This window comes from Penicillium verrucosum (assembly GCF_028828655.1).
Source record: "Penicillium verrucosum strain IBT 35672 chromosome Unknown utg000001l_segment0_segment0, whole genome shotgun sequence".
Lineage (NCBI taxonomy): Eukaryota > Fungi > Ascomycota > Eurotiomycetes > Eurotiales > Aspergillaceae > Penicillium > Penicillium verrucosum.
Genome location: NW_026643210.1, coordinates 14,331,642 through 14,354,981, shown reverse-complemented (window position 1 = coordinate 14,354,981; position 23,340 = coordinate 14,331,642). Strand labels below are relative to the sequence as shown.

At 47.6% G+C, this 23,340-nt stretch overlaps 11 protein-coding genes across 11 annotated transcripts; 8 read left to right on the top strand and 3 right to left on the bottom strand.

Moving 5' to 3' along the window:
• Positions 1–201: 201 nt before the first annotated feature.
• Positions 202–2,185, top strand: N7516_005315 (uncharacterized protein; the record flags this gene model as incomplete). Its single annotated transcript, XM_057218035.1, has 10 exons — positions 202–412; positions 472–549; positions 602–726; positions 788–951; positions 1,021–1,104; positions 1,164–1,340; positions 1,397–1,480; positions 1,539–1,822; positions 1,887–1,989; positions 2,050–2,185. 10 exons carry the CDS (start codon positions 202–204, stop codon positions 2,183–2,185), a joined length of 1,446 nt encoding a protein of 481 aa, XP_057079918.1.
• A 1,272-nt stretch (positions 2,186–3,457) lies between these two features.
• On the top strand, positions 3,458–4,594 carry N7516_005314 (uncharacterized protein; the record flags this gene model as incomplete). The annotated part of the gene is made up of 1 exon (XM_057218034.1): positions 3,458–4,594. One exon carries the CDS (start codon positions 3,458–3,460, stop codon positions 4,592–4,594), a length of 1,137 nt encoding a protein of 378 aa, XP_057079917.1.
• Positions 4,595–5,147: 553 nt separating this feature from the next.
• Positions 5,148–6,815, bottom strand: N7516_005313 (TPR domain protein; the record flags this gene model as incomplete). The annotated part of the gene is made up of 1 exon (XM_057218033.1): positions 5,148–6,815. The coding sequence occupies one exon, from the start codon at positions 6,813–6,815 to the stop codon at positions 5,148–5,150; it is 1,668 nt and encodes a 555-aa protein (XP_057079916.1).
• Positions 6,816–7,326: 511 nt separating this feature from the next.
• N7516_005312 (uncharacterized protein) lies at positions 7,327–7,900 on the top strand (the record flags this gene model as incomplete). Its single annotated transcript, XM_057218032.1, has 2 exons — positions 7,327–7,610; positions 7,669–7,900. 2 exons carry the CDS (start codon positions 7,327–7,329, stop codon positions 7,898–7,900), a joined length of 516 nt encoding a protein of 171 aa, XP_057079915.1.
• Positions 7,901–8,058: 158 nt separating this feature from the next.
• N7516_005311 (superoxide dismutase) lies at positions 8,059–8,817 on the bottom strand (the record flags this gene model as incomplete). Its single annotated transcript, XM_057218031.1, has 3 exons — positions 8,059–8,166; positions 8,234–8,710; positions 8,770–8,817. 3 exons carry the CDS (start codon positions 8,815–8,817, stop codon positions 8,059–8,061), a joined length of 633 nt encoding a protein of 210 aa, XP_057079914.1.
• A 1,641-nt stretch (positions 8,818–10,458) lies between these two features.
• On the top strand, positions 10,459–11,763 carry N7516_005310 (Gfo/Idh/MocA family protein; the record flags this gene model as incomplete). Its single annotated transcript, XM_057218030.1, has 1 exon — positions 10,459–11,763. The coding sequence occupies one exon, from the start codon at positions 10,459–10,461 to the stop codon at positions 11,761–11,763; it is 1,305 nt and encodes a 434-aa protein (XP_057079913.1).
• A 774-nt stretch (positions 11,764–12,537) lies between these two features.
• On the top strand, positions 12,538–14,399 carry N7516_005309 (uncharacterized protein; the record flags this gene model as incomplete). The annotated part of the gene is made up of 5 exons (XM_057218029.1): positions 12,538–12,770; positions 12,855–13,514; positions 13,579–13,840; positions 13,898–14,118; positions 14,174–14,399. 5 exons carry the CDS (start codon positions 12,538–12,540, stop codon positions 14,397–14,399), a joined length of 1,602 nt encoding a protein of 533 aa, XP_057079912.1.
• Positions 14,400–14,904: 505 nt separating this feature from the next.
• Positions 14,905–15,868, top strand: N7516_005308 (oxidoreductase, short-chain dehydrogenase/reductase family; the record flags this gene model as incomplete). The annotated part of the gene is made up of 3 exons (XM_057218028.1): positions 14,905–15,020; positions 15,082–15,396; positions 15,454–15,868. 3 exons carry the CDS (start codon positions 14,905–14,907, stop codon positions 15,866–15,868), a joined length of 846 nt encoding a protein of 281 aa, XP_057079911.1.
• Positions 15,869–16,181: 313 nt separating this feature from the next.
• On the top strand, positions 16,182–18,079 carry N7516_005307 (putative general amidase; the record flags this gene model as incomplete). The annotated part of the gene is made up of 3 exons (XM_057218027.1): positions 16,182–16,490; positions 16,553–17,846; positions 17,922–18,079. 3 exons carry the CDS (start codon positions 16,182–16,184, stop codon positions 18,077–18,079), a joined length of 1,761 nt encoding a protein of 586 aa, XP_057079910.1.
• A 418-nt stretch (positions 18,080–18,497) lies between these two features.
• On the top strand, positions 18,498–20,145 carry N7516_005306 (uncharacterized protein; the record flags this gene model as incomplete). The annotated part of the gene is made up of 6 exons (XM_057218026.1): positions 18,498–18,588; positions 18,644–18,752; positions 18,816–18,931; positions 19,008–19,250; positions 19,306–19,816; positions 19,881–20,145. 6 exons carry the CDS (start codon positions 18,498–18,500, stop codon positions 20,143–20,145), a joined length of 1,335 nt encoding a protein of 444 aa, XP_057079909.1.
• Positions 20,146–20,577: 432 nt separating this feature from the next.
• N7516_005305 (uncharacterized protein) lies at positions 20,578–21,078 on the bottom strand (the record flags this gene model as incomplete). Its single annotated transcript, XM_057218025.1, has 1 exon — positions 20,578–21,078. The coding sequence occupies one exon, from the start codon at positions 21,076–21,078 to the stop codon at positions 20,578–20,580; it is 501 nt and encodes a 166-aa protein (XP_057079908.1).
• Between the last annotated feature and the right edge of the window lie 2,262 nt (positions 21,079–23,340).

Below are 23,340 nucleotides of genomic sequence, written 5' to 3'. Positions count from 1 at the left end.
AATATAGCCGAAGATTACGGATGAATGCGTGTTTTCGCGTGGACCTTCATGACCCCAATGGCACTTCGCGCGGGGAACATGCTGATCAGAGGAGATAAGCTCACTGAGTTACGGCATATAAATAAGAGACCAGGTCCGGCAATATCAAGGATATTTATCAAAACGGTGAAAGCGCTATCATAGCACAGCCTATTTATTATAATGGCCGACAAAAAGACTTCTGTCTCAGATCCACACGATGATACTCCTTCTTTTTCGGAGAATGTGATCGGTCAATCTTCAGTGATTGATATGGAGCACTACAAGGCCACCGTTCCGTTGTGGAAGCGAGTATGGCAGCACAGTTTGACACAGATGATGCTTTTGAGTATCCAGGCATTCTGTGGACCAGCAATGGCTGATGCAATTACCGGTAAGAACGATTCATCATTATACAGTGGTATGGAGGTTTTTTTTGCTAATGTTTTGCAGGACTCGGTGGTGGTGGTCTTGCCTCTCCTCAGGTGTCAAACATTTCGAAGGCAATCATGTATTCTATGCTGGCAATCGGTATGTATTTCCATTGCTCAACATCAGTATTTAAGTCATTAACTCAGGAAAGTCTGCTTCTTCGGTGGTCCTCTCGTAAACAAAATCGGCATCAAGTGGGCACTTGTTATCGGATCAATGTCCTTCCCGATTGAAGGCTCAGCATACTACTGCAACAGCAAATTTGGAAACCAATGGGTGAGTGTTGAAGTTTCTGTAATTTTTATTCCAAAGATCTGACAAATCTCTCTCCCCTTAGTACCTCATCCTGAGTGGTGCTATCAGCGGTGTAGGGACTGCCTGCTGGTATGTCGCTGAAGCTGGAGCCGTCATGACACTTGCCCCCTCCGGCGCCCGTGGAAAGTATCTAGCTCTGTGGATCGTTTCAAGAAATCTTGGACAGTTGGTTGGGGGTGCGATCAAGTGAGTTTATACCTTAGCTTTCAAGGTCTCGGTTAATGGACAGTTCTGACTAACTTTCGCTCTGTGCAGCCTGTCTAAGAACTATGAAAAAGGTGTCAGTGGCGGAGTTACTGCCGATACCTATATTGCCTTCGTGATCATCGAGTGTCTTGCGTGAGTGCTTCGAAAACAGCCTGGAACATGGAATACCTTGAGCTAATAATATTTAATAGGCTACCATTCGCGTTGTTGATCACTCCCTTCGATCGCGTTGTCCGGTCTGACGGTACAAAGATTGTCACTTCGGAAACTCTTTCCACCAAGATGGAAATCAAGCGCATTGCAAAGACCATGACTTCAAAACTTCTCATGTGTTCTTCGATTTGGGCATTTTGGTCATTCTTTTACTCGTAAGCCTGTCATTATCATGCTCATTAAAAGGTGATAACGCTAACAAATTTGAAAGTGGTACTTGGAATACATATCTGGCAACCTATTTCACCGTCCGCGCTCGCACTCTCTCATCGCTCATTTCTCCTTTCTTTTGCATGTAAGTCAAGTGTTCGGAAATTATACCATTAACGGCAACTAATGATGGTGGTTATTAGCATTGGCTGTTTTGGCCTCGGATTCATTCTCGACATGAAAGGTCTCAGTCAGCGCCGTCGTGCCCAGATCGGTCTCTACATCGTCGTCATCCTCAATGTCGGTGTCTATATCTGGTCCATTATTATGCAGGTTAAGTTCAACCACAACGATCCTGGTGCCATTGATTGGGACGATAGCCTGTACCCTTCGTCGTTCCTGCCATATTTCTTTGTGCAGACTACCGGTCCGCTATCTCAGTCGTACATGTATTGGCTTTTGTCATCTTTCGCCACCGACGCACAGGGTAAGTGACTCCATAGACTCGAATCCGAGTCCATACCGGCATTGGACGCTAATAACAATGTTAGAAAACGTTCGCAATGGTGCCGCATTCAGATGCATCGAGGCTGTTGGCCAAGCTATTGCCTACGGAATGAATACGCAGACAACTAATAATCCGTTGGTTGGATTGTAAGTTCAATCAATCTGAATCCATCTTTCTTGACGAAAAGCTAACTGACCGGATTCAAGCTGCGTGACATTCGCCCTACTCGGAGCATCTTTACTCCCCATGATTATGCTTGTGAACACAACACCAGAATGTGTTCCTGCGGACTTAGTTTCTGCAGAGCAAAACGCTGCTAGTGAGAAGGTTCGAGATGTTTAAGCCCGCTCTCAGCAGGGGAATGTCCACAGAGAACCAAATTTGCAAGTTAAAGTGAATAATTAAATACACGCACACATTTCTATTTTGATGACAATCCTTGCCCCTTTAAATTAAGGCAAAGAAGTGTCCTATGTAAAGACCAGCTGTTGGGGTTGGGTTTTGATGCCAAATGTGTACAGAGCAACCGAAGAAATACTCAACACTTCTCACAATGAGCTAATTTTCGTAGAACAGGGTTGTTCAGACGTAAAGTTCCCTCAAGTCCTACCTTATACGCCGCCTTATCATCCCTCTCGCGTTCACCACGTATTCATATTGCAGGTCTTATCTTTGTTGTAGTCTCTTTCGTCGTCTAGAGAATTCTGGTAAGCTAGATGAAGCATATGCTGAGCTTGAGGAAAGGTACGCTTGAATAACAGCGAGGACCGAAGCAGAACTCTTAAACCGAGGAAGAGAAGGAAGATATTAGTGTCTGGTGCCGGTGGCTGCTGGAGGAAGAGGAGGAAGTGGTCGAATATTTAACCTATAGATTATAACATTTATGTTTTTCTACGCTCATGTGGCATGTGACGAGTTTAAAAATGATCATGAACAGTATCTTCTGACTTGTGTAGCCAATAGATATTACGACTCGACATATCTACTGTTTGCAATTGCGGTGCGTGGCGGGCAGGCAGGTAGACAGTGTGTGAACTACTTTCTTTGTCTTTATAGCAACAAGGGACATACCATACAGTGCATGCACATATGAGGTTTTTCTTTATTTTGGAATGACATCCTATCGAATTTGTTAAAATAGAGCAATAATTGCTGCATCGTGACTGTCCCTCCGTGGTTTGATTGATGCCCTAAAATGTGAGTCCTGGGATCTGGTAGTCTCCATTGCTATTGTCTCTTTTTTTGCATTTACTATTTGCGATATCGGTAAGGTTCGTCTCTACTGTTAACTTAAGTCAATCTTCTCATATAAGTTCTCTTGTGGGTAGTTTTAATCACAAAGATATTGATCGTAAAGTAGTCAGCCACCTAGAGATAAATGGATAACACTGGCATTGTCAATCATTTGTCGAGGTCTCACCCTAACCTACACTACACCTTTGCACCAGCACATCAAAACAATACCCCATGTGACGATTCCTTCCACCTGTTTCAAACATGATACCACAACACCTTTCGTCAGAGTCTGTAGGTCCACTCCCTTGCCATAGTGAGTGTACAACTCAGAAGGAGACTGACCAAAACGAGACCAGACAAGGTGAGCCAAATCCAACAATGAAAATGTCGACATCACAGCTTGACCAACCAGCTCCACAACAATCCCCGGCTTCACACGCGAGGCATCAAAGGCCCGTTACCAATACCACCGTACAGAGCTTTGGCCTACACCACTACTCTCTTGACGGGCCAGGTGAAATTCCAGGAGACCGCCAATCATCCTCGGCACCCCTGGGTAGGAGAGACAACCGCACCAGACATGACACACATTCTCACCAGTCCACTCGACAGCGCAGTCCCGAGAACGAATCATCCCAACACCCGTCACCTCCACCCCAAATACCTCCAGCTCCAGCAATAAGGTCACTACGACAAACAATCCCAGGATGGCAACTCTCAGACCCCATTGCCATACCACCAAGACGATCTAGTGGCGGAAGCTCTTCTCAGCGTCCATCGGTCCCGTTCTTCTCTGCTAGCTCCTGGGACGACTATGTCTCAGACGATACTATCGCCAACTATCGCGCCATCGGGGCACAATACCAAGCATGGATAGCAGGCCCAACGACAACCTCATGTCCAATCGAACGATCAAGAGTGACCTGGACGGACTTGGTCCACAACCCAGTGGAAGAACACAACTTCGAGGTGTATCTCAACGATTTCCGACCAACACCCGAGGAAGTGGGCAACATTGCCTCAACCGGACTATCGACGGGAAGGAGTTGGCGGTATGTTTATCTGAGGCAATGGGGACGATGGGATGGTGGTCGTCAAGAGGGCTACACTATTTACCAGCACCGTACTGGACTCGGCGCGATCTTCGTTGAGAACATCACCAGAAGATTCGGACCATACTGGGCTCAAGTGGCTCAGGCGCAGTACCAGCTCGATAACCACATCGATACCCTCCGGTATGTTTATTTCATCAACGTTCAGAACCTGTACACCTGGCCCTATGTGGAAAGCCGTCTTTACGCTCGTCATGGCTTGCACTGGTTTGACGACCATGAGCCCCAGTGCTGGACATACGGTACCCGGGCGTATCAGGAGCTTCTGGGTACGAAGCTGGGGAGGGGAGTGGCTCGCTTGGTTCTGGGGGCTTGGCCGAGAGGTACGCATCGTATCGAGACCATTTATACGTGGACCTTCGTCGGAAACCTGCAGATGAGATTTGATATTAAGCGAATTTGATTGATTATTTCAAGCCCATGGGGCAAAGGGATATACTGATCCAACGTAGAGCCAATTATATATGAAGAGGGGAAGCGTTAGCCCCTACGGGTACCCTGGTGGTCTTGACAGAACCTCGAGGTAGAGCATCCATCAGACATGGGAGGTAATAGCGCCACCATGGCTAATAATCGGCCGGAATTATTGTAACACTTTTTAGAACAATATATGATATGTAGTATAACAAGGTGTATGATATATCAGTTAGCAACGGCGCCGAATCCAGTGGACAGGAGAGAACTTGCCGATTTCAACACAAGCTCTATAGTCAAATAAGTTATGAGTCGGCTCATTCTCCAGTGTCATGTTCACATTCAACAATTTAACTGCGCCGCACCTCGCGTTCCTTTATCGTAAAGTCCAACTGCTTTGGCGTTTTATGCACATGACTCGGCGATATATGTATTACACTTAATCTAACGAGTCACAGTATGTATCCCCTCTACCTCAAACACATGCACTCCACCGGATATTCAGGAAGTCAAACAAATAACCTCAAAAGATGAAAGATGTATCACTCGGTCCTCTGCCGACAGAAACACGACGACTTAATGGGCACATCCGCCCAGGCTAAACTAATCTTCAGTTGTGGTAACATGGCACGCGCCTCATATTTCCGACCCATCTTGACCAAACACTCATGATACCCATGCGAAGCCCATACATTACCCGGATGCCTGAACGCACGAGGCAGAGACGTGTCGACTCCAAGGTCCGCAGCATATACGGCCGCAGCCTCCTCAACATGACCCTGTTCGAGCAACAACGCCCCGAGGGCGTGCCTAGTAGGCTGCATCCAGCCCCACGGCTCATCATACGGCAACGAATCATCGCGCCTTACAGCGTCCCGGAGATATGAAAACGCAGCGTTGTATTCCCCACGGCGATACGCAATCTCACCATCGAGCATCGCCTCACCAACAGCAAGGATATCGATACAGCGGTTATTGAAGATCGTCCGCGAAGCCGGGACCAGCTTCATTGCTCGGAGGAACCGTTCTCGTTGTTCCTCTGCTTCCACAACACGGCTGGTAGCAGCAAACGCGATACCCTTTGCGTAATGCATCATAGCAGTGGTGACGCAGTACAGCTCCGCATCTTCCGGTAACTCCACAGCAATGATCTCTTCCCAGCGACCGAATCGCACGAATCCATGCATTTGCATGGCGATAAATCCCTCGAGCCAGTCCGCCATCGGCGGAGACTCAACGCGCAGAAGTGGCTCGGTAATTATCCGCGCGAGCTCGGCCCCAGACTCAAGTGCGACCTTCGACCGGCCGCCCAGCATAGCAGCATACATCCTGAAGTGATAATCGTGCGCACGGTAGAGGTTATAGAAATGGCACAGGGGCTGGTTGGCGAGGAACTTCTCGTCTGCGCGGATTGCAGAGGTATTAGCCGTGACGGCGCGTTTGTACTCACCGCACAAGACATCGATGTGGGACGGCATGTGTTCTAGATGACCAGCATCTGGTATCAGGCCGCGCAAGTACTCTGCTACCGGCAGCGCGATTTCCGGCGTGGGGGACATTTCCATCAGATGGATGTAGAGATGCAAGATTCCGGGGTGATCGAGGGCTTCGTCTCGTTCTAAGACTCGATCTAGCGCTTTTTTTGCTTCGATGGTTTTTGCCCCCGGTGCGACATCGCCGGTTTTTATGTCCCATAGACCCCACGGCGTTAGGTTCATCAGCGCATCGCAGTACAGCGCGGTGACGTCGAGGTCATCTGGGTAATCATTATACACTGATGTCATGGCTTCGGCGTATTTCTTATCCCATTCTGTGCAGTCTTCTACGGGCTGTTCTTGGGGGTATCGATACTCCAGTGCATCGATAAGAGCATTCTCCAGAGGCGTAACAGCGGGGGCGTATTTCTTCGCCTCCAGGATCGCACGATGGGCACGAGTCGTGGTGGCGGAGAGATCATATCCGTCAAAGAGCTCCCATGGCTTGTTATAGTTTGGTCCCAGGGCAAGGGCAATGCCCCAGTATCCCATGGCGCATGTCGGGTCGAATTGGACGACTTTTTCAAAGCATCGGGCGGATTCTTCGTGATTGAAGGCATAGGCCCAGATCAAGCCCCGACTAAACCAGAGTTGAGCATCTTCGCTTGTTGTACTCACATTGCGATGATAGTCACCCAGGTCGTAGTAGTCCTCGGCGGGAGATGGCTGGTTCATTTTTTTGATGGTGGGTTGTTTATGTTGTGTTGGAGGAGGGGTATGGTTGCCCAACGCGATACCCCGGACTCTATCCAACAATTTTGATCACATTTGATCATTTGATACTGGGATAAGCGCTTATAATAAAACGAAGTATATACTTGTGGTTATTTATAAATAGTGACAGATCACAAAAGTCCTGGAGGCGGTGTTCGTTGCCTGAGGAAATACGGCAGCAAGGCAGCAAGGCACAAAGGCACAAAGGCACAAAGGCACAAAGGCACCAACCGGCCCCACATGAGCAGATTTGAGGAACTCCACTTTTAATTTGCTCACTCGTGCTCGATCACTCTCACCTTGAGCACCTTGGGGGCCCATTGAGATTCCTATTTAGATCTGCTTTGTCCTTTTGTCCTTTCTTTCTGTCTTTGTTATCTACAGTCAATATAACAACATATATACATATATATCAACCCTCTTTCATCCCATCCCATTTCATCATCTTCACTCTCTACTTTTATAGATCGTCATGTGTGGAGAAACCAACCGCCCAACATTCGGAGGCACCATTGCCGTCCTATTCCCTCGAGGGACTCATCAGAGCTCAAACACTTCAGATGGATCATTATCCTCATCACCAGCATCAGTATCCTCATTTGCATCATCATCATCGACTGGCTCGATGTCATCATATTCTCTTTTCTTCCGGGATATAGATGCAACAACCCCTAAGACGAAAGCAATCTTCCGAACGGAAGATACAGAGACATACCATGTACTGAGAGGTTGTCGAAATGTCGACATGCGCATTGAGTGAGTTTATTCTGTCCACGAGTCGTTGGACGGACAAAATGCTTATACTTCACACCAGGAAATACGGCGATCTCTCCATTACGTCACAATCAATCTCCCCACTTCATCAATTCCGTCTGAATATGGAACAGGAGAAGAGCCCCCAAACGACGAATCCGATGGAAATCGAGTTCGAGCTGCCCGAGAGGCTGGACCTGGGCGTCTCGGAGAAGGGTGTCATTGGCCGACAAGTGACAGTCAGAGAGCAAGGGGGTGAGATCCTCGGTATTGGAGTGGTTGGATACAATTAAAGTATCTAGATTCTACAATTTACGAACATACTCCATAGAAACAATTGAAATCATAAAGCATTTTGCATGGGTTGGAAGTACTAGCTCTCTGCAATAGAGTACCGGATCATTCCAACTAAACCCTGGGATGAACGGAAAACTCTAGTCCCTTTTCAGCCTCACAGCTTCAACGGGTTCTCCACGCCAGCAGTGTAGCGCTTCTCTGCTTCTGCCCAGTGAATGATTTTCCAAATTCCCTCGACATAGCCGGCCTTGTTGTTCAGGTACTGCACGCAACCGAGATTAGCGGATAAACGCACACAAGGAGGGACATAGAAATGGGGGTCAATTTACCTGGAGGTAGTAGGCATGTTCCCACATATCCACACCGAAGATAGGAACATCGGGCGCATTGACAGGGTCCTGGTCCTTAGTGGTAATAATCTCCAGTCGTCCCTTCGCACCACCCTTGCTCACCAACCATCCCCAGCCACTGCCCTGAAGACCGAGGAGCTCGGCGCCAAAGGCCTTGACGAATGCTTCGTGCGAACCCCAGCGGGAGGCGATGGCTTCCTGTAGAGCGGGAGCACCCCCGAGATCATTCCCAGGTGTGCCGGGTGGAGTCAAGTTCTTCCAGAACAGGGAGTGGTTGATGTGGCCGCCGCCGTTGAAGCGGAGCTTTTGCTGCAATGAGATCAACGTGGGGACATCATTCGATGCAGTTGCGGAGGCTTGAGCGGAGAGTGCTGCGTTCAGGTTATTAATATATGTCTGGTGGTGCTTCTGATGGTGCAGCTCCATTATCTGCTTGGAGATGACGGGCTCCAAGGCCTGTTTACTATTAGCTTCAAGGCAAGATTCTCCGGATTCGTGATCGGATGGAGGCTTACATCGTAGGCGTAGGGCAAAGGAGGGAGAGTGTGAGTTTGAGAAGACATGGTGGAATTGTGAATGTGAGTGTGTGTCAAGTTATCAAGTGTTGAGGAGAGTGAAAAGAAAGAGTAGAGAGATGTAGACAAGAGATAAACCACCAAGGTCCCTGAGATAGATACCCCTCTTAAGTGACGTGATACTACGGATGTTGAGGCCACCAAGGTAGATATCCACAGGTGGAGGTGGTCGGCAATTGTAACGAGTTGGATTGAGCACATTTTCACCGAAGTTGCTCTAATCTGCTCACAGCGGTGGTCGCGTTTAAATCAATAGCCGTCCAAATGTGCCTTTGCTTATAATGTGTAACATATTCGTTGTTATTTCAGAATTCCTTCAGACTGTTGTCGAAATTAAATAAAACAGATCAATTTATCAAGCGGATACTGGTATAACAACTACATATGCATCGTTTCCCAGAATGATCTTTTTCATTTGGGAGTAGAAGAAACGGGAAGAACAATCCGGGGAAACTGGCTCTTTATGCTCATAGTGACCTTGAATGAAATACTAATTGTATCAGAGGTAAATAGAGGGAAATTTGACAAATATGAATTGCAAGAATGGTCAGCAGACTTTTACCAAAATAAATGACACAAGCAAAAGGATAGGCCAGGAAGATGTGGAACCGTGAACATGAACCTTGAAGAAAACAAACAGAGAGCTATATCTGTGAAAAGGCCCCAAAAATTGGCCCAAGAGCACGGCGTGAGCACGGTGCTCAGCTCCAAATGCCAATGGAGAACCCAGAAAAATACAGTCTGTATTCACAGAGGTGAGGCTAAGAGGGCCCGATGAGGTCCTGGGAGGCTGTGACCATCCTCCCGATATGCTTCGTGCCATTAAACTAGAAGCAAAGCCCTAGCTCATTTTCAGCCTTAACTTGACCGCATCAAAGAACATCAGTGCCCTCAGGAATCATGATAACCTTGGGCAACAGAACCACAATGTGCAATGTGGACTCGGAGGAATGGAGAAGGAAGGAAGAAAAGGAGAGAGAGGGGAGAAGAGGATATACCTACCTAGGTATGTATATGTTTATTTGGTGTGCTAAGACCTGGGTGACAAGCTTTGACCCAAAAAGGAAGGCACCCACCTTCCAGGTGGGAAGGTACCACTCGGGTCGAGACTACCTTCACTTTATAAAATCTGCATGTGACCATGAGGCCAAATGATGTCGAATGCCTCCTTTCCCATACAGGCGAAAAGACCTATCCATGTTGTCGCGCCGGGTATAATCTAATGTAGCACAGCTTGGCCAGCATCTCACAATTTTTCTACGGTAACTCATTTTAACTGTGACAAAGTTGGGGCCGTTATCGTGTCAACTACTACCGAGACTGCAGATCTGAGTCATCTGACTGGCAGTTTGGAAACATTTTTCCACCAATTATACACTTTTCCGAATCGGAAAGAAATGCGAATGGGTTGATTTAGCGCATAGACTTGGATCGATCTCAGAGTGAGCTTGTGTCACTGCTTCTCCGCATTGACTCCAGAGGAAATCCGTCATATATCTCAGCATCAAGAAGCCACTGCAACGGGTAGTTCTTGATTCATTCCAAAGCTCATCAGCTGCATTGACTGCTACGTGCTCTAAGCATCTTCTTTACTTCAGTTCCTACTAGGTCCCGGGATACTCCAACATCATGGGTGATATTGTACTCTCGCAGAAAAAGCGTTATGCGCTGATCGGCACTGGTGGAAGATCCGCTCTGTTCTACACGAGCATTGCAAAGGATTACAATAAGACCAGCACTCTCGTTGCAATCTGTGATACCAATCAGACTCGACTCAACTATGCGAAAGCCAAGATTGAGGCCTTGGGCCATGAACCAGTCCCAACCTACCTCGCTGCTGATTTCGACCTCATGATCAAGGAAACCAAGCCAGATGAGGTTATTGTCACCACTATCGACCGTACCCACCACACCTACATCGTCCGTGCCATGGAGCTTGGCTGTAATGTTATTACCGAAAAGCCAATGACCATCGATGTACCGCAATGCAATGAGATCATTTCGGCTGTCGATCGTACCAACCAGAGAGTCAGAGTCACCTTCAACTACCGCTACGCGCCGCATAACACCAAAATCTTTGAACTCATTCGATCCGGTGCTATCGGTACCGTTACAAGCATTCACTTCGAGTGGATGCTCAACACGTCACACGGTGCAGACTACTTCCGACGTTGGCATCGTGATGCTCGAAACAGTGGCGGCCTTCTGGTTCATAAATCCACCCATCATTTCGATTTGATCAACTTCTGGTTGCAGTCTCGACCAAAGACAGTCTACGCACAGGGAGATCTCAGGTTCTACGGGAAGAAGAACGCTGAAGAGCGGGGTGTGACCCAGTTCTACTCGAGGGCCCACGGCAGCGAGGCAGCGAAGAATGATCCATTTGCACTTCATCTGGACGAAACCCCACAGTTGAAGTCTCTCTACTTGGATGCCGAGCATGAAGATGGTTACTTCCGTGATCAAAGTGTCTTTGGCGATGGCATCAGCATTGAAGATACGATGAATGTGCTTGTTCGATATGAGAACAACGCAGTCATGACCTACTCTCTCACGGCGTATGCCCCCTGGGAGGGCTTCCGTGTCAGCTTTAACGGAACAGGCGGTAGACTGGAGGCAGAGATTGTCGAGAGCAGCTATGTCAATTCTGGTGGGGAGCAATCTCTGGAAGGCGCCGCTGAAAGTACAACTCTTCTGTTGCGACCATTGTTCCAAGAGCCGCGCAAGGTTGAGATTGTGCAAGGCGCAGGCGGACATGGAGGAGGGGATAATGTGCTGCTCCGTGATCTTTTCGGAGAAGCTGAGCCCGATGAGTACATGAGAGCTGCTAGTCACATTGATGGTGCGGCTTCTATTCTAACCGGCGTCGCGGCCAATCGCTCGATCCGTACTGGGCAGGTGGTAAACGTCAAAGACATTCTCGATCTCCCTTGAACAATGTTGGTTTTCTAGATTGGTTAGTGGGTTTATTGTACTTTGGCTTTATAGAAAGTTTTATTTTTTGCACATATTTGAATGGAATGCTTTTCATAGACTACCAATTGACATGGCTACCAGTCCCGTAAACAACTTTTGCATAATGCACTTGCTTTTTTACCAGAAGCTGAATACTCATGCTGTATCGCCAATGGGAAAGGTAGCTAGTCTACGTGTGACGAGCAAGCTCCAGACAGCTCAATGGTTGTGTGGGATAATGTGGGTAAACAGGAAGCTTTCCCCCAAAGATTTAGCCTGCCGGAATGCACCGATCTACGAATTGATATACACAAAATAGGCTTGGATGGGAATGCGGGGAAGTAAGTACAAGGATGTTGATGTACCCCGGTTTCGGGTAAATAAGTAGCGAAGGAGGCTTTGTTTGCTTCCCCGCAATATCAGTCACCAAATGCTTCCAAACGGGCAGTACTTGGCTGTCATATTTGTTCATATCTGTTCTAGTTCATGTTTTATCTGCCTTTGATAGGTGCAAAAACTGATTTAAACACTGAAAGGCACAATAATTTCAAGTCATGAAGCAGAATACAGACCGATATTACGATTCATTATGCCATTTCCGACATTTTCTCTTTACACTAGGGCCGATGTGGATGGTGAGCCATTGATCTAGAAGAGAAAGAGAGATAAGAGGCTTTGAATTCCTCCAAGGATCGAACACAATCAAGTTGGACCTAGATTCCCCTTCTTTAACCCCTTGTTATATTCCCCGCCATGGCTGCCCAAACGAATGATGAAATCTCAACAGTTCAGGAGCAAGGGCAGGAGCAGCGCCATGAACGGGCTACTCGTTCAAAGGCAGTTGAATTTCTGACAAGCCATGCAACTGAGGACACTGCATTTACCTACGAGGAGGAGAGGGCCGTTCTCCGTCGTATCGACAAGCGAATCCTCGTCCTTATTCTGTGGGCGTATTTCTTCCAACAGCTTGACAAAAGTTCCTTAAGGTAGCGATAACTCTTTATGTCGCATAATTTCCAGATAATCTAAGGCTTTCCTAATTCTCATTATACTAATCTGTCATTGGTTAGTTATGTCTCAATTTTCGGTTTGCAAGAGGATGCCCATCTAGTCGGCCTAGAATATTCCTGGCTTGGCTCTATTCTCTACCTTGCACAATTGGTAATGCAACCTCTCGTGGCGTTAATTTTGGTGAAACTTCCTACCGGAAAAGTCCTCGCCAGTGCCATTTTCCTCTGGGGATCATCACTTAGCATTATGGCCGCTTGTACTGATTTTCCCTCGCTTCTCGGGATGCGCTTCGTCCTTGGCTCATTCGAGTCCTGCATTGCACCATGTTGTGTTGCTATGACACAGATGTGGTGGCGTCGAAGTGAACAGACCTTGCGCGTCAGCTACTGGAATGCAATGAACGGCCTGACCTCCATTATTGGTAGTCTTCTCACCTACGGCCTCGGACATATCCACAGCAATACTTTATATCGGTACCAGACGATCTTCATGTTCTGTGGTCTTTTGACGGTGGCTTACTCGCTTCTCGTTTTTTGGCTAATGCCTGATTCCCCGATGGAGGCCAAATGCTTGAGTGAGCGGGAGCGATTCATTGCCACAGAGAGGCTGCGTGCCAACCAGATGGGTATTTCTAACCAAGAATGGCGTTGGGATCATGCCCGAGAGGTTCTCTTGGACCTCAAGACTTGGTGCTGGTTCTTCTCGATTATAACTATCTCGTAAGTATTTCACTATGGCCAAATTTACAAGCGAAGGGGAAAACTAATGAAAGATTTGTAACAGCATTGCAAGCGGAGGCATCTCCAGCTTCGGTTCCCTGATTGTCAAGTCATTTGGATTTGACAGCTTCACAACAATCCTATTTAATATCCCCTTCGGGGTCATCCAAATTCTGGCTATATTAATCACAGGATGGCTAGCCACATGGACCCAACGTAAGGGTCTCGTTATAGCCGGAGCCAGCGTACTACCGAGCGTCGGAGCCATCATGATGCTTACTGTCCCGCGTCACAATAAGGGCGTCTTACTCTTCGGCTACTACTTGGTATGCTCGTCATACCATAGTGATTTATAAGATCTGCAACTAATGATCTGGTCCCAGGTTTCTACAATGGCATCGATCACTCCATTGATATATGCCTGGCAAGCACAGAATACCGCAGGTGACACTAAAAAGAAGTGTACATCTGGTATAGTGTTTATCGGGATGTGCGCTGGCAACGTCATTGGGCCGCTTCTTTACTCTACTGAGGAGGCACCATTATACCGAACCGGTCTTATAGCCAACCTTGCTATGTTTGTCACTGTTGGGATCATCGCTGGGTATGCTCTAACTAGATCTCTGTGGTTTTATTCTTTGACTAACCGTCTTTGGTAGTCTCACTCCATTATATCTCATGTACCTGAACATGAAGCATGAGAAGCGACGCGTGGAACTCGGTAAAGTAGGCCCCGTTGCTGATATGTCTATGCTGGACAAGGACCGGCGGAAGGAAACCAAGGTATTGGAGCTGGAAGATATTCAAAAGGTCTCGGTGGAACAAGACAACGGTTTACAGGACATGACCGACTTGAAGAATGAGGACTTCGTCTATGTTTATTAATACCCAAAGATGTGCAGACCACACTGGATGTACTGAACTAAATATTACTTACTGTATGATATCAACACGTCTTGGTTCAAACGAATTCATGATTAGTACCCATAGAAAGCTTACCAGAAGTAACTGTTGTGGACACCTGATAGTTAGATCAGGCATAACTAGTTAGGCTGTCACCATCCATAAGTAGCTCTCTCTGTAGATCAGAACAATCAACCTTTTCTCTCTCTCTCTCTTTGCATCAGTAACCAATGCCAATCAAGTGGTTCATTAAAAATTTCAACACATGAATCATATCCAAGTAAAATCCATCATAGATGGGTGAATCCTGGATTTATGTGTAGATTACTAATCATCCCAGACCAGCCCTGGAGGAGCGGGGATAGTCAACGAGCAACGAGCCTCGGTCATTTCGGCTTACACAAATACAAATAGCTAGGCCGGGGTACCAAACCCCTTGTTTTTTAATTCACTCTTCCCACATATTGGACTTCTAATAAATTTCATAATGTCAGTCGACGAACAAGTCAAGCTCTCCAATTTCTCCAGCATCTTCTCCCTCGATGGCAAGGTCGCTGTGGTCACAGGCGGTTCCCGGGGATTGGGACTACATGCAGCCTCGGGGTATATATCTCTAGCGTTATGCCAATTATTTCTCCACTATTTGTTTCTGACATCTCTGCAGTCTCCTGCAAGCCGGTTGCTCTAAAGTCTACATAACCTCCCGCAAGAAGGCAGCCTGCGACGAAGCAGTCGCAGCTCTCAATGCCATCCCTAACAAGCGGCCCGGTGCACAAGCCATCTCTGTGCCAGCCGACAGCTCAGACATGAAAGAGCTAGACCGACTTGTCGCTGAAGTTGCCAAGACCACAGACCGTGTTGATATTCTCTTCGCCAATGCGGGCGCAACATGGGGAGAGAAGTTCGACACTCACCCCGAGAAGATGTTCTCAAAGGTCATGGATTTGAATGTAAAGAGCGTGTTCTACACGATCCAGAAGTAAGTTCCGAACCTAGCCGAAACTAGGGATGAGACGCGATTCTAACATCGGACTAGATTCACCCCTCTCCTCACAGCAAAGGCAACCATCCCAGATCCATCTCGCATAATTGTCACGGCCTCGGTGGCAGGTATTGGGATCGGCACAGTTGGTGAAAACGCGACACCGTCTTACTCCGCTTCCAAGGCCGCTGCTATCCATCTGGCGAAGAACTTGGCTGTTGAGCTTGGCCCACGCCATGTCTTGACCAATGCTATTGCGCCTGGTTTCTATCCCTCGAAGATGGCGACCGGACTTATTGAGTCAAAAGGAGGTATGAAGGAACTTGAGCAGTACTCACCAAATGGTCGGCTTGGCAAGCCTGAGGATATTGCCGGGTTGGTTGTCTTCCTCGGGTCTAGGGCTTCGAGTCATTTGAATGGAGCGGTTATTACAACGGATGGTGGAGCGGTGCTTAAGGGGAGACTCTAGATTTTCGATTTATATTTCCGACACAAATAAAGCCCAATAATAGTATACTATATCGTGGAGTAACCTGATCGAGATTTCAATACATCCCCGATCATCGAACTGAGACTAAAGTTCATCAAAACGAAGAGCCCAAATAAATACTATAAGGGTGTCAAAATAGTATAGTATAGATGCCTTCTAAGGGACCTCGGGCAACTAACTAAATAACCCCCCTCCCCCTTCCCAACGGGCCGAGGTTGCTCTTCTCCACACTTCTCCCCGCATTAAAACCCATTTCTCTCCGCCTCAATGTCTTTCTCACCACATATCCACCATGGCCTCACAGGAACCCCGTTATGTGGCAATTGCCCAGCGCAAACAAGCTAAGCTTGCTGCAGCTATCCCTGCCGAATGGCGGCTGCCCGCGCACGTCATCCCTGAGGGGATGCTCTCAATTTCCGAGTCGATCACCGTTGGCCCAAAAAGCTACCAACGAGTCGGAGTGATGGATGTTCCACGGACATGTGGACTACTCACATCCCAAGAATTGGAAATCACAGAGAAATACGATGTGCGGGGCCTTGTCATTGAGATGGCAGAAGGTCGATTGAAAGCCGAAGACGTGATGCGAGGGTTTTGCAAGGTTCGCCCGCATGTTAGCTGATTCGCTCTGATCAAGTCATTAATACATAAGGTATACTGCAGAGAGCAGCCATCGCCCATCAACTCACTCGCTGTCTAACCGAACCCCTGTTCGACCGCGCCTTGCAACGAGCCCGGGAGCTGGACGACCATTTTGAGCGCACGGGCACCCCGATCGGCCCCTTACATGGGCTCCCGGTGTCAGTGAAGGACTCATTTAATGTAAAAGGCGTGGACTCAAGCATTGGATTGTCTGCCCTGGCATTCAAGCCCGCAGAAGCAAATGCCCCACTTGTAGACCTGCTGGAGTCTTTGGGCGCGGTAGTGATCGCCAAGACGAACATACCACAAACACTCGCAACCTTGGATAGCTGCAACCATCTTTTCGGGCGCACATTGAACCCTCTCAACCGTAAATGGACTGCCGGTGGAAGCACTGGCGGAGAGGGCGCCTTGATCGCCATGCGCGGGTCGATGGTCGGCTTTGGCACGGATATCGGTGGTAGCATCCGCATACCAGCTATGTGCCAGGGCATCTATGGGTTCAAACCGAGTAACGGACGCGTGCCATTTGAAGGCCAACAGAGCGGCCAGATTGAAGGTAAGGGCCGAATAGGGCTGCAAGCAGTGGCTGGTCCGTTGGCGCGTTCTGTTGCGGATATCAACGCCATCATGTCGGAGATCGTGCCTCGCGCGGAGCTGTTCGGTGAGGATTGCATTCCGGGATCATGGTCGTCCCAATCGATACCGCTTACTCTCACTCCGCCGCACAACTTCACTATCGGTATTCTTAAGACAGATGGTCTCGTCACACCTCTACCCCCGATCACCCGAATTTTGAACGAAGTCGCCAACAGCCTCCGCCGTACTCCCGGCGTCGAGGTCGTTGATATCCCACTTCCACCGGTCCTACCTAAATGCCAAGCCCTCGCTGGCCGGCTGATGGGAATTGACGGCGGGTCCCACATGCTTGACCTTATCGAGAGCATGGGCGAGGACCTCATTCCGTGGCTGCAAGGCCGAATGAAGCGCGGCAAGGCCTTGACGGTGGCTCAACTGGCGGCGCTGCAGGCACAGCGTACAGAGATTGAGAAGGAAATGATGAAGATGTGGACATTGTCATCACAGGCTTCTTCAGTCGCCCGTCGTGTCGACGCCATCATTTGCCCTGTGGCACCGCACCCGGTTCCGGAGCTTGACTGTTACAATGCCGTTGGGTACACCTCGACCTTTGTGCTGCTAGACTATCCGGCTGGGTCCGTTCCTGTCCGCTCATTCACAAAATCCGATCTTGAGATTGGGCGGGAAATGGAGGCGCCTGTGTTGGGAAGTTGGGATAAGGCTAATCGGCAGCTTTGTAAGTTTCAATATTCACACAATATTCACACTTGATATGCAGGTGATCTCTGACCTAATTTGCTTTGATTTACAGGGGACGAGAAAACGGTTGACCGTCGGGTGTATCTCGGGTCACCTCTCAGTGTGCAGGTTGTCACTCCTAAGCAGCACGATTATCAGCTTTTCCAGGCAATGGAGATTGTTGATCGGGCAGTACAGGGCCACGGGAGCTCACTCAATGCGAAGTTGTAGTTAATTTGAATGTATATATCTGAAGGTAAAAATTCTAGGTAAATTCCCTAGTAGGAGATATATTACGAAATCTACCGAGAGATAGCTAATTTGACAATCAAAAGGCCGGCAATCAAAGTGACAATCCACGGAAATGGCCCTGACAAGACTAAATCCAATCTCGCGATGCTCTTAATTATGGCGCAATATTACCTTCTGCGTCCACCATACCACACTATCGCCAAGGCAAAAGAGAAAAAAAGATAAGAAAATAATGAAAAATAAGAAAAATAAGCAAACTAAGACACAAAGTAAGAAAAACTTCAGTTTCGAATCTACAGGCAATATGCCTCTCATTTGTTTAAAATGCAGGACTCCGCCGTTCCTACCTGAGTAGACTTTACCTTCTCAACCCATCACCTTGATCATCTTACCCAACATGTCCAACGACAAGGAACCAGGCTATGTCCTGGGCACTGAGACTGATGAGACAGACTCTTTCGATACCATCACTGCTCTTGTCGCCGCAGGTACAGATTGCGCTGTGTTATCTGTCGGCGTAGGCTGACATTACCTTTCGTCTAGACCATGAACATGATATCAAGCTTCGGACTATGTCTTGGCAAAAGACGGCCTGTTTGCTTGCCGGTGAGCAGGTCTGTCTGGCCATTATGGCACAGTCGTGGTCTCTCTCGTGAATACCCATTTCCTTCAAATACCTGTTTTTCAATGAAGCTGATAGGAGTGTTCCCCTCAGCGTCCTCGGATGGGTTCCGGGAATCATTACTATGGTCCTTTGTGGAATCCTTTTCTGGATCACCTCCATCACCATGCATAAGTATATCATGAAACATCCTCATATCATGGATATCTGTGAGTCTGCTACAGTCCGAGGATTCCGATTCCGATTTCTACTTGCATTGAAAACTAACAGTTTAATTACCGACAGGCGATTTCGGATACCATATATTCGGACAGAGCAAAACTGCCTATGCCTTCTCCTCATTCATGATGCTTGCGAACAATATTCTTCTTATCGGATTTCACGTCTTGACTGGTGCCAAGGTCTTGAACACCCTCTCAGACCACTCTTTGTGCACCGCTGTCTTCTCGATAATTGTGACCATTATGGGAATTATCATGTCCATACCCCGGGCCTTGCAACATGTTAGCCTCATGTCAATGTTCTCATGTGAGTAGCTAAATTCCCTTAGGCTCTCAATATGCCCAAACTGACCATACCACAGCCGCCTGCATGGGTATCGCAATTCTTCTCTTCCTCATTTTTGCTGGTATTGAAAAAGCACCTCTCTATCGAGACAGCGGCACCTACCTCACAGTCGGGCCGGTGAAAACGTACGCCTTCCCTCTGCCAGACACCACATGGGTCGCCTGCATGAACGCAGTAATGAACATCACCTTCATCTGGGTCCCCCAAATTCTATTCCCAACCTTCATCTCAGAGATGGAAAGACCACAAGATTTCCCCAAAGCATTGGCCGTTCTTGCCGCGATCTCCGCCTTCCTCTTCATCGTCCCTTCTGTCATTGGATTCCACTTCCTGGGCCAATATTCCACCGCCCCAGCCTTCGGCAGTTTGGGAGTCGTCTCATACAAGAAGGCATCCTTCGGCTTCGTGATCGTCCCTACCCTGATCATCGGCGTGATCTACGCCAACGTAACTGCAAAATTCATCTACACCCGCATCCTCGGCAAGTCCCGACACTCACACAGCCACACCGTGCTTGGATGGAGTGTGTGGGGGGATAATCATGGTCGGGATCTGGATCCTCGGGTTTGTTTTCGCGGAGATCATTCCCAGCATGGGTGATTTCCTTTCCCTGCTTAGTGCGGCCTTTGATTCGTTCTTCGGGTTCATTTACTTCGCCATTGCATACTGGCAGCTGAACCGGGGATCTCTTTTCAGCGGTCCGGGAAGGACTGCACTGACTGTGCTCAATGTTCTCATCCTGGCCGTTGGACTCTTCTTGTTGGGTCCTGGGCTGTATTCAGCTGTTGAGGCGATCATTTCTGACTACGCGGGATCTATCACGCCTGCCTTTACTTGTGCCAATATGGCTATCTAAGGGACAATCCTTTAAGAGCTTTTCATGACCGGATGAGTTATTCATTTGATGCTAGTTTTATGTTTCACGATGATGCAGTTTAATTAACATATACAATTCTTGTATCCTGTATATGTGACCTTCTGCCTTAACACCAATGTTGACCGAGCTCATTTCTGATCATCCAGTGCCGCCAAGCCTGCCATAGAATGCTGGCAGTCCACCAGGTACCTTTGGCGCAATTATACTCTCGACATTGACTAAAGAGATAACTAAACCGCCTCTATGTTTTACTTCCATGGTCCTTTCTAGGAATTGATACTCTCTGCCAAGTGCAAATGTCCGGTCTTTACATCGAGGTATTCGAGCGACTAGAGCCGCATTAGAGGGACCCACGACGGGAGTTACCCGTGGTTGATGACTCTGTAAGAAGATCGATTTGTTTGATATTGCTCAAGCACCAGCTATACGCTCATCCCTCCACTGAACCAAGCCTGCATTAATTAAAATCGGAATAGCCTGGTCCTCAATCCACTCTGTACATTTGATCAATGGCCGACGAGGCTCCCCAGGCTCATAAAACGTCATCGGATCCCAACTTTTGACCGGCTCTGTCTTCATCGTGACTTTGTTAAAAGCCTTCTGCTTCGGTGGCGCGGGGATCGACTTGAGAATATCATTCCAGTTCTTGGGATAGTTGAGAGCTCTGGTATGCCCGATGAGTTCCTTTGAGAAGAAGTTCTCGTCTATTTCCGGGTCGTTGTATTTTGCTGGCTCGTAGTGCATTCCTGTGACAATGTCGCCGGTGACATGGTGTTTGATGCCGCTACCTGGACCCTGTGCGTTTGTTTGGACGAAAAGTATGGTGTGGTATCGGGGGGATGGCATGTCTGGATCTTGGATTGATAGTTTCAATTTGACTTTGTAGACTGGGTAGATTTGGGAGGTTGACATGTTGACGCTGGGAATTGGAAATGGAAACAATTTGGAAACCAATATGACTGACTCTTAGGGGAGTTAAAAGGTTTGATGCTGAAAACCTCAGGTCTTTAGGCCTTTGGCCCCCGCCTTTTTTCTTCTAGCAAATGGGGTATCACGGAATGCACTTAGCCACCCAGTCAAACTAGAAATTGTAGAGCAATGTATCTCAACGTTTAATATGAGCGCTTAAGGTCCTGTCTGACAATCAGTGTTGGGATTTCGAATATGTCCAGTCTTATTATGACTTTGGTGCCTCCTATCATTTTGAATATTCTACCCCTCACTTTAGACCACAAGCTCGACTAGAAATACTTTGTAATGATTTTCTATCAAAGAAGTCATCCCAGTCTTCATCGGATGTATTAGTATAGGAGGTATGATAAATGACCCAGCCCCATGGCCAATCCCCCATTCTGACTAGATTAACAGTCCAAGAAGAGTGATACAGACTTCCACGCTGGTTTTGCATATTGTCGGTTGCATCGCTCAAGGAGGGTTCTTTGGGTGGAAAATCGGATGAACGCCATGGTCTAGATCATGATTCGTCATGAAACACACGGGGTGGACGTGAATTCCAATGCATGGTTTTCTTACATGTAGTTGGTTAGAACCCTCCGAGGCCTGGATGTTCTCGATATCTCGCTTAGAGCATGAGTTGTCGGATACTTATAGTTCAAGTTCATCGCTCCTTCCCTTTCAGCAGGCCATTTCATGGGATCATCGGGTATAATCCATCCAAAATGGTTTCTTACATAGCTCATTTCCAAGGAAGGTACATTCCTCTTCTGTATTTCGGCATAGGTAAACTTCTGGATAATACATGTACGTGTTTCCTAGTTGCCTTGTCAAACGTATATGTAGAGTCCCTCTGCCAAAAGCAGACATCACCGTACCCCTTCCTTAATGGCTGTTAGGGCTACGGGAACCGAGCTACTAAGGAGCGGGGAAAATCAGGAAGAAGAAGCTGCTGCATTCAATCTATCAAAGGAAGGGAAGGCCTTCCATAAAGGCCACAAACAGCAAACCAGAACGGCTCAGTCTGAAACAATGAAGTCGGCCGATTTCTCTCAGAATAGTAGTGATTTAACCGGATAACCGTGGCTTAAAGGCCGCGTGTAACATTATGTTGATCGATCCAGTCTTGATTGGGGCAGTTCAATCTCAAGAGCTCGGCATCTGATCCAAGTGGGTCAAGCAGGCAGAGAGGATGTCGTTCTTTACCCAGCGAATCTCTTCAGCGTTCACAACACAGCTGAGCCACCAGATGAGAGCTAACCTTTACCCCAACCAACATAGCTAACAAGCTGGCACAGGTATCTAAAAAATATGGGCAAGTAAAACTGTCTTGTTATGTATCGTCACTCTCTAGCGTTAATTAATTTTATATGCTACATAATAAAGTTTCTCGTTATAATCACAAAATTACAGAGCTTCATATAGGAGATATTGCTACTATAATATTCACGTTTGAACGTAATTTCTATATAATACAGCTATATAAGACCTCCGATCGCTGGAAGTTCATAGACCTAGCGTATCAGTAAATACAGTCGGACCTACTCGTGACAATACTGCCTCTATATCCTTTATTCTGTAGGATATCAAAATGTCCGTAATCTGATCTCCTACGGAATATATCCGAGTGATGGACTTCTTGGTAGTTGTTAGTATTCCAAGTCTTTTGATCAACGTGGGGGCCGTTTATTTGTGGAGTCGATTCGGCTTAAGATCTGATCGTAATTTCCGCGCTCCTCCCCAGTTCCACCTAGTGGACACTATGTAGTAGGTGCCCAGTGATACATATACCAAAATTGGGAAGTCGCTTGAAAATCGCTACGAGTTGAAACACAAATCGGTCGGACTGCCGACATCATAGAGAACATCGTAGCGGTGAAGACAAAAGGTTTACAGCCTTGTATGGCTATTTCACGATCGACAGGGCGAACGTCGAGAGTGGAAAGGGAGTGGGACTAGAAACTTTCAGGACGAGGCTCAAGGAGGATAGTTATAACTACATATAGCAAGCATACTCCGTAGCCCATCAATACTTGGGACATAAGGTCTCTGCAGCCAGCTGTATATGTGGCAATTCATCACCAGGGTAGCCTGGATTAGAAGGGGGTGCCAATCTAGAAATCCTTTTACTATGGTGTGTCGTGTTCTCAATATGCGACTCGCTTGTGTGCAAGGCTCACAAGGCATAATCTGGTTGGAGACCCGCAGTAGTCTGAACAA